General features: G+C 48.2%; 1 protein-coding gene across 3 annotated transcripts in view; it reads left to right on the top strand.

The window, feature by feature from the left end:
• Positions 1–16,220, top strand: part of LOC119174596 (uncharacterized) — a 172,625-nt gene that overhangs the window by 151,280 nt on the left and 5,125 nt on the right. For all 3 annotated transcript variants that reach the window (XM_075895386.1, XM_075895387.1, XM_037425580.2), the window contains exons 5-6: positions 7,252–7,425; positions 10,650–10,893. In XM_075895386.1, coding sequence (XP_075751501.1) covers positions 7,252–7,425; positions 10,650–10,893 — 418 coding nt within the window. The remainder of the gene's footprint in view (positions 1–7,251; positions 7,426–10,649; positions 10,894–16,220) is intronic.

Raw genomic sequence — 16,220 nt, forward strand, 5'->3', positions numbered from 1 at the left:
CATATGGTCACTTAGGCGGAACCATGCTGTAAGAAGAATACCGTGCGAGGAACGCACGCACGCGCAAGTAGCCCCAAGAAACGACAGAGAGAAAGGGTTCAGATGGTCTATGTCTGTCTTCTCACGAGTGTCATAGATTATTATCTTTCTAAAGAGCCCAAGGATTGTACGAACGTGCGCCTGTTTCGAGTTATGTCCACATAATTTTATTTGCACTGCGTTTGGAAGTCTGAATTATTGTTTTGTGGCGTTGCACGATGCAAAACACCAGTGTTCGGAAGTCAGTGTGGCCACATCTGCGTCGATGACACGTCAGCAATGTTTGTTCGGTTCGCATATTCTGTAGAGGCTATAAGCAGTATATCTGCGTCAAGGTAAAGCAGCCCAACTGGACATGTAGGGTCGATATATAGTTTGCAAGCTGTCTATATGAACTGTGTTAACATGTGATTTTAAAGGTCATAAATAATTTCTGTGGCTTTACACACCAGAACCACGACGGGATTATGGGGGACGCTGCAGTAGATACGGAAAGTTCGACCACATAAGGTGCCTTGACGTGGACCTAAATCTAAGCACACGGGCCTCTAGAGGACAAGTCGACTCACTGAAAGTGTGGCCGCAGCGGCCATGTCTTGACCCTGCGACTCTCTGGTCAGCAGCCGAGCACTGTAACCACTATACCATAGACTGCCGCGGCGCTTATCGTCGTTCTAAGGGTTAGCGAAGATGATAAACGGGGAATTCCAAGTGCAGAATATACAACTGCGTATATCATCGATGACGCTATTTTACTCTGTACCATAAAACGAACGTTAAATGGTAAGTACGAAAAGGTTTCTTTTACACTCTTCAACTATACGCTGTCTCAAGATTGTCTGATTCTGCATGAGTCATTTCAAGCGTCTGCTTAAACGCCGACGCCTCCTAAAGCAGCACCCAGACCAGCGTGTGGCGAGTGGATCGTTCCCTCCCCGTGTTCGTGGCCCTGGCTTGCCTCGTAGTTTTCGAGCGCTGTTGTACAAACCAAGAGTGGGCTCTGTGCTGGTGCGTGAACGATTTCACCGTCAAGGGCGTGTGGACAGCCCGTTGTGCGCAGCTTTTGGCTCCTGCGAAACACTTGAGCATATCGTAGTGCACTGTCCCACATTTGCAACGCAGCGCCCTGTGCTGATTAAGGAATATAAATTTCTAGGACTCAAGTGCGCGACTCTAGACGACTATACCTCTTCCCGAGTGGTATTGCTTCCCGACGCGACCAAGCCCACCGAGCTCTCCTTAAATTTATGAACCAAACGGACCTGGCCACCCGTTTACAGACGGTCTCTCTCTCTCTATCTCTCTCCCTTACTCATATTCCTCGAAGTTGTCATTTTTTTCTCTCTTCCTCATCTTCTTTCCTCTTTCTTCCCTCTAATCTTTGTTCCCTCTGTTTCTTCCCTCTTCCCGAAAGAGTGAGCAAGCATTGTGCCCCTCCAGGTGGCAGTTGCCAGCTTGCTCTCTCCCTCTTTCCTCTGTGTACTTGTGTATCTGGGTATGCAAATCAAATAATAATAATAATAATAATAATAATAATAATAATAATAATAATAATAATAATAATAATAATAATAATAATAATAATAATAATAATAATAATAATAATAATATTAATAATAATAATAATAATAATACAATCGCGTCGCACTTCAATGAGTGTTTCAGGGTCAGAGTTCGTGCGGTCCAAGGCCAGCGGACTGCATACAAGTATATAACCCAATTACAAGAGAAAAAGAAACAGCCGATATGCATCACGCGTTTATAAGTAATCGTTTGTTATCGCTAGGTGTCAATGCCAAGCAGGAGGGGGGGGGGTTCCTCTTTCCGCATTTGTGCTATCCTCCTGCAGTGTCATCTTCAGGGTGTGCGAGACGAATGTAGGTCGCAACGGTTCTTCCTCTAATTACCTGCCGATGACACGGTGACCGGAACTGTATAACTCAGACAGCGAAGATTCATTAGGACTAATTACTCGGGCGACCGCTCACAATATTTCCACACCTTGCGCAGTGGGATGTCCGCATGCCGTTGGAGAGTATACGGGACGTCGAGATGGAATCTTTTGCCCCTTGTGCAGTGGCCCGGCGAAGAAGAATTGAGCGAAAGAACATACACATTTTCTTTCGGGGGAGAGCAGGGGGACGTGGAGGCAGTATTCCCAAAAGTAGCCGGTTTCATCGGTAGAACTTCTGACATATCCAAACACCTGGCAGCTTAGTAAACATCGCCGCGCCGTATCCTACTGGTAAGGACCTATACTGGAAATTCAGCACTGCGGCTGCAACCTCGGCATGTATGGCACGATAAGCTCGGAGGGCCTGCAGTCGCAAATATGGAAAATCGACGCCTGCAGTGTGCAGCACCGTTTTGCGCAGAAGAACGTGTCAAAGCGCTCAAATAGCTCCCAAGTTTTCGCCATATATCGCGGAGCTCGAAAGCACCATACAAAGTCTGTTCGAAGCAACGACAGTACACGAGAGAAATAAGAGTGTATACGTGACCCTGGTGGACTTGAGAACTCACCGCAATATCTCTCACTCTTGCGCCCCAGAGACGTACGAGACATCCAGATAAAGTTCCCCATTTTTTGTCGCTTATGAGGGATGTTCCGTTATCGGAAAATATACAGCAAAACAAGGACATGAGGGAGACATTTGCCACATCGAAATGGGGCGAACATAAGACCAAATGCTGATAACGAGACATCATATACGAAGACATCAAAGCCAAAACCCATTGTTTTACTGTCCTCCTGAACCTGTCCCCCTAAAATGCATTCATGATCCTGAACCTCCGCCTTGGTGGTAGTAAACCTCCCGGCCTTCCGCTTTATCTCTTTCTCTCTCTCCGCCTTGGCGGAACATATCATGGAATCCATATAATATTCGTGCAGTGATTATACGGAAAGGACGTGTAATTGTAATCACAAAGGAAATGATTCAGTAAATACAATCATGTCTTTCACGCGTGGCCATTGCAGCAGTGCATTGGCTAGGCGTGTCTCAACAGACAACGAGAGTCTTCACCGATAGCATGGCACGCGTCCAACGGTCCTGTTATTTCTTCGCCAATGTCCTCGCCACTGTTTTCGCCAACGTAATCACTTGTCTCCGAAGATTGTTGTGCACCAGAGCGCTTCAGAAAGACACAACTAGCTGATTCTCACCCATTTAAGGGTTCCCATCTATATCTTCCCAGGGACTCCGTGCAAGAGGGGATCCACGTAATTATACATACCGCTGTTAGAAGCAATCGCACATGCCATTTTCCGGTAAGAACGTTCGAATCTTCGCGCGGCCTCGCCCTACGCACCAGGGCCGGGAGGAGCATTCAGTCATCGCACCCTCTTTTTCTTTGAGGGAATGCACGAAGCGCGTCGTTCAACCACCGCCCCATACGGTCGGTCGTCGGGCCATTCTCCCTCCGGAAACGACTTGACATATGCGCTGCCTCGTACGTGTCGCAACTCATCGGGACAAACATTTACTTTTATCTTAAGCGCTTTTCTTAAGCCTTCTTACATGCCCGCCCATCATGATGCTCGAGAGAGGGCGCTTATGAAGGGGACGACGTCATACACTGCCGAACGCGTAGAGCACTGCGTGAAGAAGCCACGAAAAACAAACAATATATATAATCAACCTCGCGTAAGACCTTAAGGCTCTGGTATGCCTGGGTGGTTGAATAGGTGTGTACGTGAGCGACGCCAAGCGTACGTTACGCACTGAGAAGGGGGGTTTCTGTGGTGGTAGAGATGGAGGAGGAGGGGCGGATCGGCATTTCGAGGTGCCATAATTTTAATGTGGCACGTACACGTCTCGAATGTCAGGTTTAGCCAAGTGTGACATGCTTCACACGCAGCCCTCGGGGTTCGCGCTGGCAAACGGATATGATCTCGTGTATATAGGAAGGAAGGGCTGAGCTGCGCTGCGCCTTCTTCTGCTCGAATGCGTGGCCCCATGCGATGCTGTGCTGAGGAAGGGAACGAAGCGTTTTAGACGAGCGCTCGCTTGGGCTTCTCGATATTGCTTGGTTGCGTACACAGCTCGTATACGGTGCGGATGTGTGTGTGTGTGTGTGTGTGTGTGTGTGTGTGTGTGTGTGTGTACGTTCACTTCCTCTGTTGTCACATTGAGTATTACAGGAGAGCGAGGAGATGATAAAAAAGTGAGACGATGTCAATTATACTTTGGCGGCTGATAAGCGTGCAGGGTGTTAAAAGCGGCGTAGGACGCGCCCGTTTGGAGGGCATTCAAACGATTCTCATTTCACAAATTGCGTCTAGTTGAAGTGGCGGTAGTCCATGCCCTTCCTGCACTGCCTATACACAGGAAAAGCTGGAGGTGTAGGAGCGACTTCGTTAAGTTTGCGGCGCTTAATGGAAAATAAAAGAGAAAAACGGTACTCGTGCTCTTCCAACAACGATTTTCCGGATCAACGTATGTACTTTGTAAAGCTTCTGCCCTGCAACTGTGAGAAGGCGGAAAGCGACAAGGAAATAGAAACCTCGTGAAGCTAACTCGTAAAAGATAGAGGGAGAGAACATATCTGCGTTATCCAGCGGATACATGCGAAAGCAGCCAGTTACCCCACCTCATCCTGAAGCTCATGCATATTGGCATGCGCAACTATAAGTGGCCTTTTAAAATTCATACATATAAGTGGCCTTTTTAGATGCGGAAGCATCTTATACTCGCGCCTTGTAGTGCGCCGTCCGCGCCGTCCGCACCGCTTCTCGAACATTCGACAGCTGACGCGCGCGCATGCGCCGTCGCGCCGTCGCCATCTGTGCCGCGCGCGCGCTTCTCCTTCGAGAACATTCGACAGCTGACAGCGCATGCGCCGTCGCGCTGTATATATACTCAAGGTCGGCGCTCGCTCGCTCAGTTGCCGCTCGTCCGTTGGTTTGTACGGCGCGTCGACGTCCAAGGTCGCGGTGAAATGAATTCCAACGAATCCACAAACCCAATGATCGACGTCCCTTCGACCGGCGCCGCCCTTTCGCATACGTGTGTACGTGTTCACTCATTTAACACCCCCTCCTACAACCACGTTAACCAATTTAGCCATCGACCCAAGTAAGTCGCACTTTAACACCCCGTTAACCAACTATATGCTCCGCATCCTCCTCAGTGTTCCCGCGAGGGAAGCTGCGGGCAATTTTTTTTTTTCAAAATTTTTGGTGCTCTAATTTTTCAGTGATGTTTACGTCAGTTTTCAACTTCTTGTGCAAAGCATTGTTCAGGTGCCAGTGGTGCCTGTAGGTGAATCTGATAGTTACTTGTGAATACAGTTCCGTTACCACCTCTGTATTACCTAGACTAAGCATTTACAATCAGTCAGCTAGCGGGGATCCCACGTCTGCCTTGTGTAGAGCTGTTTTTGTGAGCCTTGTGTAGAGCTGTTTTTTGTGAGTCAAGGCACACATAGCCAAGTTAGGCACACGACACGATACGGGCGAGCCCTCTTATGACAGTACTGATAATAACTAAATCGAACATTCTTGAATATATTACGTGCCGAAACCATCATTATGGGAAACTGTGCAGAGAAGGGAGAGGAGGTTCTCTATAAATTTTGACCGTATATTGTTTTAGCGTGACTAAAGCGAAGTACACGTTTTTTGTTTAATTTCGGGCCACATCGAAATGCAATAACCGTGGCCGGAAACTGCACCCGAGGCCTCGTGCTTAGCAGCACTACGCCGTAGTTGCCGCACCACCACGGCAGCGATACCTGAATGATGTCTCATTTTCGACTCGTAGAAAAATGCCTGCGTGCTTTGCCTGTGCAGCGCTATGGCTTCAAAGGCGGGGCGACGGCCGCCGTAGTTTCCTTATCTCGTCCTTCACGTATATTATATATAAGCCGTCCGACGTTGCGGGCTTTCCAACAATAGAATCGTGGGAGCCTAATTAATTTCCCGCCCGTGAAAACGAGCCGCTTTATTTTAAGAGGTCAACAAGAACGCGTTGCGCGATATATACGTTGCGCCTGAAGCGTTTGCTGATAAGAGACGCGCCGAACAGCCTCTGGGCTGCACATTGTTTAAGAGCTATCTAAAGTGCTCACAATAAAAGAGAAACTTCTCCTCTCTCAACTTTCCTTTTTTCTATCAGCTACCAAAACGTCTCACGCTGACGTTGCTTGTTTCTTTCTACATTACGGGAACTCTGAACCAGGGTTCACCGCAACTTTCGCCGTCGAGTCAGTGGCCTTTGTCTATAGGCTAGTAACACCAGCAGCACGTTCAGTGACCTTTGTCTTTAGGATGGTGTAGCATGTCCGATGTCTATAGGGTGGTACCAGCATCTCCAATGACACTTGTTTGCCAGCACGTCCTGTAACCGTTATCTATATTCGGTAACAACATGAACAGGGATTTTTTTAGGTTGCGGCTTCGTGTCAAGTGACCTTTGTCGATACACTAGTGTCAGCATATCCACTGACTTTTGTCTGTAGCCTGGTGCCATCATGCCCAGTAACACTTGTATAAAGTGGGGCTAGCGTGTCCAGCGACCTTTGTCCATAGGGTGGTGCTAGCATATGTCCAGTGACCTTTGTCAAAATATTACAGTAACGCTCGGTGACATTTGCCTAAGCTGGTACCAGCGTGCCCAGTGGCGTTTTGTCTGCCAGCAAGTCCAGTGAGCTTTGTATGTAGACTGGTGCCAGCATGTCCAATGACATTTGTCTGCCAGCTCGTCCAGCATCTATTGTCTATACAAGGGCACCAGCATGACCAGTGACTTCTGTATGTAGCGTGGTGCCAGCATGCTCAGTTACCTTCTCTGTCTATAGGGTGGTGCCAGCATGTCCTTTCACCTTTGTCTAGGGTGTAACCAGCATGCCCTGTGACCTGTGCCTGAGCTAGAGCAAGCGTGTCTAATGACATTTGTCAGCATGTCCAGTGACTATTGTTTATGAAATAGAACAAGTACCTCTAATGGTATTTGTCTTACGTTGTGAAGTTATTTACATTGACCTTTGTTTATATACAGTGGTACCAGCATGCCCAGAGACATTTTTTGTAAGTTGGTGCCAGCCTTTGCATCTTAGAACAGGTCGCTATACGCAATAGACCAATGCTAAAAAAGTCTCCTTAAAGATCCGCAATTGTTCTGCATCAGTAGCACACTGCTCACGCTCTTTATCATGGGTACTCTTAGAGTAAGCGATATCAACGCTGCTTTGCATTCTTTCACCTTGCAGCAACAACAGCCACAACAACCCCAGCATCAACCGCAACAGCAGCAACAACCACCCAATCGGCGAGTAGGGCTACAGTGCTCCAACTGTGCCACTTCGACGACGACGCTGTGGCGGCGCAACAACCAGGGGGAGCCCGTCTGCAATGCCTGCGGTCTCTACTACAAGTTGCATAACGTAAGCTTAGATACTAGATAGCTTTGGCGTATTCGGTGCACCACGCCATTTGCGTTCAGTCAATTGTACACAAGACAGTGTTGCCGTCTCTAATCGGGTATAAATGAAGAAGGCAGGAGGCCCCGCATAGACAGCCGAAGCGCTTCCAACGAATGTCCCCCGTGACTATTGAAATAAACAATGCCACGCATGTACTCGGCCACGTCTCCGTCAACGGCAACCCCGGCTATCAGTCTCATGACGCCAGTCAATGCAGTGTACGCCCGTTAGTGAAAACTTGTTTGCAGCCAACCGCCCTTTATGTAGCAAAGCAGCTACCTTCTAAAGTTGAATCCGGCTACAGTTGACGGATTCACTAACGAAGGTGAGTAAGGTTGCACTTTAAACATTCCGTAAAGCAAGTGTATTATACGTAAATACTGCCAACCATATGTGCTTCTGCGTAGCTTTACTTTTTCACAGCTTTACAGCCGTGCCGGAACATCTTGCTTTCCCAGAAAGGTGTGCGAAGGTTTCTCAATTAGGAGAGTGGGGCCAAGTTTCATCACAGCTACCCCCCCCCCCCCCTTTCAGATGGTCTAAAAGCCAAGGTACTTTACAGTCCATGAAACAAAAAAAAAAGAATCAAAATGAGGTAACGTGCTTCTCATTATGGCCTGCATTTGGTTCCTGACTTTCCTCAAATAAATACGAGAGGTAAATGGTTCTTGGAATGCAACATCAATGCCCCGCCGCGGTGGTCCCGCGGCGGGGCGGCGGCTGCGGCGGCTGCATTTCCGATGGAGGCGGAAATGTTGTAGGCCCGTGTGCTCAGATTTGGGTGCACGTTAAAGAGCCCCAAGTGGTCGAAATTTCCGGAGCCCTCCACTACGGTGTCTCTTATAATCATATGGTGGTTTTGAGACGTTAAACCCACAAATCAATCAATCAGTGCTACATCAAGGACCTTCGTCGGTTGATAATCGTGAAAAACCGGCATAATCTTAACTCATGACTGTATAAGGACGGTATAGGTGATTATAGACATACACGTGCGCATAGGTGTAGAGGTGAGGCAGGGGAGGCGGCCACCTCCTCTAGTCACCAAATAGGGGGGTGGGGCAAAGTCAACCCCATACATTGACATTATAGGGAGGGGGGCACTGCGGCGAACCTTTGCCCCATGAAGGAGAACCCCATGCACGCCTGTGAATATAGAACGGGGTTACCTCCCCGCGGCCTCCTTCTTCTACTACTACTGCTACCACAGTAAACTACAGATAGGTTTCTGGTTGCTTCATATTGCATCAAATGTGAACACGTCATCCGGAGATATCCACCGTACTAACTTCAAAATGAGAGTTGCAACACGGACAGCGAGAAAGTACTTGTATAGTAGTCCATGTTGAACGCGGATAACGCCTACAGGGGGAAAAAAGGTTGGGAAAATGTAGAAGGAGAGCGAGGAGCGGTCACGTTCATTCGCTGCAGGAGTGCACAACGACGCGTGCGAGCATAGCAATCAGACGATTGACTTTGGTCGTGTTTGTGACACGCTCTGTCGGAGAGACACGGTGCGTTTTTGACCACGAGTCCAAGCGTACATCCCCACCCAGCTCGGTTCGCAGAGGGCCATTGCGAGGAGGAATACCGACGCCGCGTAGTTGCTTGTGCCTATACTTTCTATTTTCTTTCTTGCCATAATTTGCAGCCCAGTCCACACACATTTTGACGGGTATAATGTTACTTGCATATTAGGAGACAGCTACAGCAAAGCTGATTTTGTCCACCCTGTGCAGTAGTAGTAGCAGCAGCAGCCGTAGTAGTGGTAGCCACAGTAGTAGTAGGCACGCAGATCACGTGACTACATGGCGAGCAAACAAATTAAGTAATGGTAAGGATAATCGAAACAATCACGATGATTACGATGGCGTCTACTGAGTCATGGTGATCAAGATTGCACTTTCGCTGTCAACGGGTTTAACAGTGAAAAAATGGCTAATTTTTTTCTTTCGAAGTTTCTAGTTAATCACTACTCAGAAGGTTAATTGATTGATGTGTGGGGTTTAACGTCCCCAAAACCACGATATGATTATGAGAGACGCCGTAGTGGAGGGCTCCGGAAATGTCGACCACCTGGGGTTCTTGAACGTGAACCCTAATCTGAACACACGGGCCTACAGTATTTTCGCCTCCATCGAAAACGCAGCCGCCGCAGCCGGGATTCGATCCCGCGACTTGCAGGTCAGCAGCCGAGTACCTTTGCTTCTAGAACACCGTGGGGCGGCACTCAGAAGGCTATTACGCTGTACTATTTTTTTAAGGCGTCAATAGAGAATGTCATATCTATCACCGAAGGAGACCGCCAACACTGAAGCCTTGGCTGTACAAAAAATGATGGCGTCGCTCTGTTCAGGTTGAGTTTTTTAAAGTAGTGTATATCTACTATTTAGACAACTGAACAACACTGGGAAAAAGAAAGCCCAATCCTCTTTTTTTTTGCGATGAATCAGCACCACTGAGGTACCAGAAGCCCTTCCTGCTTTGGGTGGCGATAGTGCCCCGGAATGAAACTGGACTTCAATACGGTCTTCTTTGTTTAAAAAAATTGCGTGAGCAACAAAGATGTGCATTACCGACTGACTGACGCACGTCTTTTACGCAACAATGAGACGTGAAAAGATCGCCGAATGTTTTATTTCGTTCCTTTCTAATAACCTTTCACGATACCAACATCTCCACACTCATCGCGAGATGACGTTTGGAAAGTGAAAAAGCGCGCGGAAAGAGAATGCACGCGGCGACACCACTGAAAAGTTTCCGCACCAGTCTGTGACGTCACAGGTATTTAGTAGGGGTCGTAGAATTTCTAATCGGTGAAAGTGCAGTAAATCGTCCTCAGAGGGTGCCAGATCAAGTTTCAGAAGATTTCGTTGGGCCAAAGTCACCAACATACGAAAAAAACAACAACACGCAAAATGCGTGACGCAAGGTGTGGAGATTTGGGCGCGAAATTTAAACATGAAGCTAAGTTCCTCTTTGAAATATTCCCGAAACCATGGTCATGAAATTCTTGACCGCAGAATTTCGTCAGTAATATTGATCAGTCCAAACCAACCCACTGTTTCAATTTAGTGTCTGTTTAGTTATTACATTGACAGATACGAGAAACAACAGCTGGCTTTCAGCTAAACGACTGTCGCCTGTCTCGAGCTATGTAACGTCGGCGCTTGCGCAACACGCAGGTCAACAGGCCCCTGGCGATGAAGAAGGAAGGCATCCAGACGCGCAAGCGGAAGCCCAAGAGCGCCAACGCCGACGGCAAGTCGTCCAAGAGCTCGAGCAAGATGAACGCCGCAGCAGCCGCGGCGGCTGCGGCGGCGCACGAGGCCATGGACAGCAAGCGCATGGTGCCCATGTACTCGACCATGATCACCGCCGACCACAACATCGCCGCGTACGGCATGCAGGTCCGCAGGGCGAGTCCCGGTGAGTCGTCCATTTCAGCAGCGGAGCTGCTCGTATAAGCTTGCCAAAGCCCCGTGTGGTGTTGATAGCAAACGATCGCCATCACGAACTGCCTCTTATAGACCTATTCCACGTTTGTAAATAAAGGTATAGACGCCGTCGCGGCGCGCTGACTCCGCCCTGCCCGAAGCTCATCGCCGCCCTTTATGATCACGTGACGATTGGCACAGTAGCTGTTAAGCTGTCCCCGGGCCCAGCGCGTCGGGGAAGAGCGTCCCGCGAACGCAAGAGGCGACAGAATCAACCTTGGCAAGGCGGAATTCGGATCGCGAACGCACAGTCGGAAGGCGACCGTTGTAGCCACGTGTCTATCAAGGTACACGAGCATAACATTTATGGAAACCTTATGCTGCTTGGTACTTGGTGCACAACTAGCAGAGCGCCCCCTTGAACAACAAAATATGTTTAGAAATACACAGCGAAGACAGAAAGGTTTATTTCATACTAATAACAGTATAGTGCAGGTGAGTTTTGGGCAATGTAATGACTTCTCCGGGACGTACAAATAAGAGCTCATAAGTACAATTTAACTTATGGCACTGCGACGCTGTGTGGTTAGTTGTGTTTAGAACAAGTGTTCGACGATTTAGAGCACGATGTACTCTACTACGGGAGAGCAATAAGATGTGCCAATTTTCAGAACTACAGAACTTGAGGACTATTTCCTAAGAGACCATAACCGTGTTTTTAGAAAAAAAAAAAAGGTGTTAACGATTTACTCTACTATGGGAGAACGCAGAGCCGTCCCGTGGGCCTCACACTTCATGAGGCCAATGTGATTAGACGAAGTGGTTAACGATTTACAGTACTTGGCACTGTACTATGGGAGAGCTCAAAGCCGTCCGAACCACCGAACGCACTGCAACTGGAGCCACGCGCAAGAAGAGGTGCTCGTTGAGTCTCACATATAACAACCGTTAAGATTGCTCTACTCTAGCGAATAATTCTGTATTCAATTACGTAATGCATGTAAGATTCAATCAAACGTTTATTAAAACCATAGTAGAACACTTTGTCTTTGAAGTGTAACCTTTAAACTAATTGCTATGATCTGAGTTTTCTGTATAAGATAAGGAAATAATTCATTCAATTTTACACAAAAGCTAAATTAAAGAAAAGTGCGAGAGTGGAATTCCACTTCATGGCACGAGCGCTATGCGGGCATACGATATTCTTTTGACGAATTTTCGTGATCGCTGTTGTTGGCATTTATGACAAGTATACGACACGTACAGTCGACGTCATAAGTTTGGAGGCCACTAGGTTTGAGAAATATTTGAATTTCCTGGCGATTTATTACTCTAGTTGGTCGGTCTAGCTGCACAATACATATTCTGAGCGCGTTTTAGAGCAGACTGAAAATCTACGTTCAGGACTAACAATCAAAGCAAGGGGGAGTATTCGACTTTTATATATGTAACAGTTCAAGCTCAATATTGGGAATTCTATTTGTGGGGCTCAACTGATGAATATACGGTGCAAAGCCCACCACTGTGTGATTGCTGGATTTTGCGCCAACCGGTTGTGCCCCGCGATCTCCGACGATGATGATGAAAAACATTTATTATAAAAAAGAGAGGTACGGGGCCAAAGCATGACCCTGCTACATGGTCGGCGTCCTTAGTCCGGGACACCGCATGACGAGGCCCCTACTCGCGCCCGTCTCACCAGAGCCCGTTGAGACTCTAGTGATGAGCAGTTGAGGAGGGCAGTCTCCCATGCCTCTCGGGAAGGGGTAGGGGAAGGGGGTAGGTGGGGATTTTTCGGACATGCCCACACCATGTGGAAGATATCACACGTCTCCCCACAGTGTGGGCACCGCCCATCTGTGTTCGCATCGAAATGCTTTAGGATTGCAGGACAGAGTAGAGTACCTGTCTGCAGGCGCCTTAGAGTTCGCTCTTCCGCCTTACTCAGCCCCTTTGCAGGAGCCGGGTAAAGGCGGTGAGTGTCACGATAATAGGTGAGAATTTCTTTGAACCGCAGCAGCGGTGTATTGGCCTCCGAGTCATAAGAGCCAAGGTGAGGAGCCCGGTGGGTAAGCGCTCGGGCGGCCGCGTCAGCGGCCTCATTACCTCGTAGGCCCTGATGGCCAGGAGCCCATACGATGCGTTTCGGGGCTGGATCAGCGAGAGCCCGTTTTAGAAATCTCCGACGACTGCGCAGCTCTGGCCGACTGGCTCGCCCTACGCCATCTCTTAACGCCGACAAGAGCTCTCGCCGAGTGGTGACCCGTCCTCGGACTCCTGCGACCGTGTCCATCTCTCTTATCTTATCCTCATTTCCGTATGTGGGTCTCTCTGTCTTTGCCCTATCTCTATCACTTTTAATCCCTCCTTACCCCCATCCCTCGTGAGCCACTGTTGAGGTGTCGCACTATGATGCAGATAGTTACGGGGCTCACTTTTACCTTCTTTTCTCTCTTTATATACCCGTTGGGGGACATGTTTACGGGGACCCTGCGCATATTTTCTATATTCTCGCGGACTTCACTTCACCATCCCTACTTACCGCGCAAGAGAAATTCATAATACACACACACACACACACACACACACACACACACACACACACACACACACACACACACACACACACACACGCACGCACGCACACGCGCGCACACACACGCACACACACGCACACGCACACACACACACACACACACAGACAAACAAACAAACAAACAAACAAACAACCGGTGAATGGACAACATGATGGAGGGAAAGAAATTCTCACTGCTCCTGCAACAAAAAGAATCACAGCATACCCACGGTGTGCAGGATGACGAGTTGGGCGAAGCATCCATCAGTCCGTCCGTCCATCTGTGTGACAGTCCGTTCGTTCGTGCGTCAGTCCGTCCGTGCATCTGTCAGTTCAACCGTCCATGCGTCCGTTCTTGCGTCGGTCCGTCCATTCGTCCGTGCATGCATCCATCAGTGCGCCCGTGCATCCGCCCATCCATGCGTCCATCCATCCGTCTGTGCAGCTGTCAGTCCGTTCGTAAGTCTGTCCATCCGTTCGTTTCTCTAGTGACTACTCCAAGTACCGCCATCTCGCATCTTTTCATCATATAGAAGTACCGCCACCCAGTGGACATTCCAAGGACTAAACGAGAGGTAGCACGGCCGGACTAGAGGAGCGGCACACGCGTAGTCTCCTACGGCCTGCGCTTCGTGTCTAGTTCCCACCTTTCACCGCCGCTAGGTCATGACATAGGACTAACAGGACTCACAGGATGCCAACCCTCGCTAACCCTTGTTAAAACGAAGGAAATTATGCCCAGCGAGTTTGATGTGGTAACTTTTTCTGGTCAGATAGTGCTCAAAGTGCGTCCTTCTGTTACTAGTCTTTTTTAGTAAGCATCAAATTCAAGACAAATTTTGTTCAAGATTAAGTTACCGATACTTGTCCCTGTAGGTTATTTCATTAAAAACAACTATTTTTTATTTATAGTTAACGTGCGCGGTTTCCTCCTGAATTCAAAAGAATGCGCGCGTGCCGCTCCTCCAGTTCGGCCGTGGAGGTGGCTACCTACTGCTATTACTACTACTACTACTACTACTACTACTACTACTACTACTACTACTACTACTACTACTACTACTACTACTACATACATCGTAAACGCCCGACCCACGGCTTAGCTCCTTCACCCCTAAATGTACTATTCATTGCAACGTCTCATTGTGTTGCATAAACATAAAACAAAAGTTTGTGCTGCTTGGTAGGTGGCTAAATGTCCCTGGACTCCGAAGAACGAGTGTATACGGGAGAAGACCGAAAAATACAAAGGGTTGCATCTTCAGACAGAACGGTTCTTTTTGGCACATTGATCAGCATCTTTCCCGTTAGCTCTCCGAAGTATCTTTTTTTCTTCTTCACAATCATATCATTTGTGAAGTGCTTGCTGCAGACCGCATCCTTTGTGCTGAGCATACGGTCCTTCTTGTGCACCACGCTTCAACCAATGCTTTGATGCGTTCGGGTTCACAATGAACACTGAATGAGATGTTCCTTTTTCTTAGCACGTAGGGTAATCTGACCAGTAACCACTCACGAATCACTTTGCCATTTCATTTCGTCATATTTCCTGCATGGCTGCTTACCACATCACAAGTTCATTTTGAAAGGGAAATGATAAAACGGCAGGTAGCGAACGTGTATAAGGCAGGCTAGCAACTACAGCTGCTGCATGGCATGTTTTTCGGAAGTGACGAACGCAACGTTCGCTGAACGCCGGCGTTGCCAATGGCCTCGCCGGTTGCTATAGCAACGGTACGCAATATTTTCTTTTTATTTTGAAGTTGCGCTGGCTTGCCGATAGGTGAGCGCTGTCGGCAGCGACCCGATGGACGTGCGTCACTGATATACTCTACCTGGTCGATCGCGTTTCTCGAATAAGCCGAAAAATGTCCCCACCTAAATTGTTTACATCATACATCATGCCCAGTACCCATAGGCGAGGAATCGAGAACAAGATGACTTGATTGATCTGTGGGGTTTAACGTCTCAAAACCACTGATTATTATGAGAGACGCCGTAGTGGAGGGCTCCGGAAATTTCGACCACCTGGGGTTCTTTAACGTGCACCCAAATCTGAGTACACGGGCCTACAACATTTCCGCCTCCATCGGAAATGCAGCTGCCGCAGCCGGGATGAATCGAGAACAAGTTGCAGAGAAAGAAAGAGAAACAGACGGAGAAAAAGAATCAGACGAAAAGGGAGAGAAACAATGAGTAAGAAACAGACGGAGAAAGAAAGAGGTAGAAAGAAAGCGAAATAAAACAGAAAATAAAAAAGGAAGCAAGAGAGAGATAGAGAAAGAGAGAAAAAGAGCCTCAACTTGGCCTTACCAGGCTTAACTGCTATATCTAGGCTTAACCAGCTATTTCTTGGCTACGCTTGGATGGTATGCTAAACAAGGCCGCCCAGATCCAATTTTCAGGTTTGGCGCAACCAGCGACAAGCTGCCGTATTTTTTAACGAGCCAATAAATTAATCAATCAATAAAAAACGCCCGCCGCTTTCTGCACCTTATGCGGTTTTGCTATCTCCGCATTGCATACATGGCAAGTTTTCAGCGCTACATGGGATTTGCAGTCTATTCGGCATCGGGACACCTTTGAGCAAACGATGTTGTCATGTGATGACGTCACCGTGAGACGCTACTTTATGTGACGTCAGGTTAACGTCGCACATCTTTGTTACCTGCGACGTTGTGATGACGTTATTTCATGGCGCGTCGCATCATCTTTTGAATCACCCCTGCTGAAGCCGAAGACGG

Source organism: Rhipicephalus microplus, chromosome 5 (genome assembly GCF_043290135.1).
Source record: "Rhipicephalus microplus isolate Deutch F79 chromosome 5, USDA_Rmic, whole genome shotgun sequence".
NCBI classification, from domain to species: Eukaryota; Metazoa; Arthropoda; class Arachnida; order Ixodida; family Ixodidae; genus Rhipicephalus; species Rhipicephalus microplus.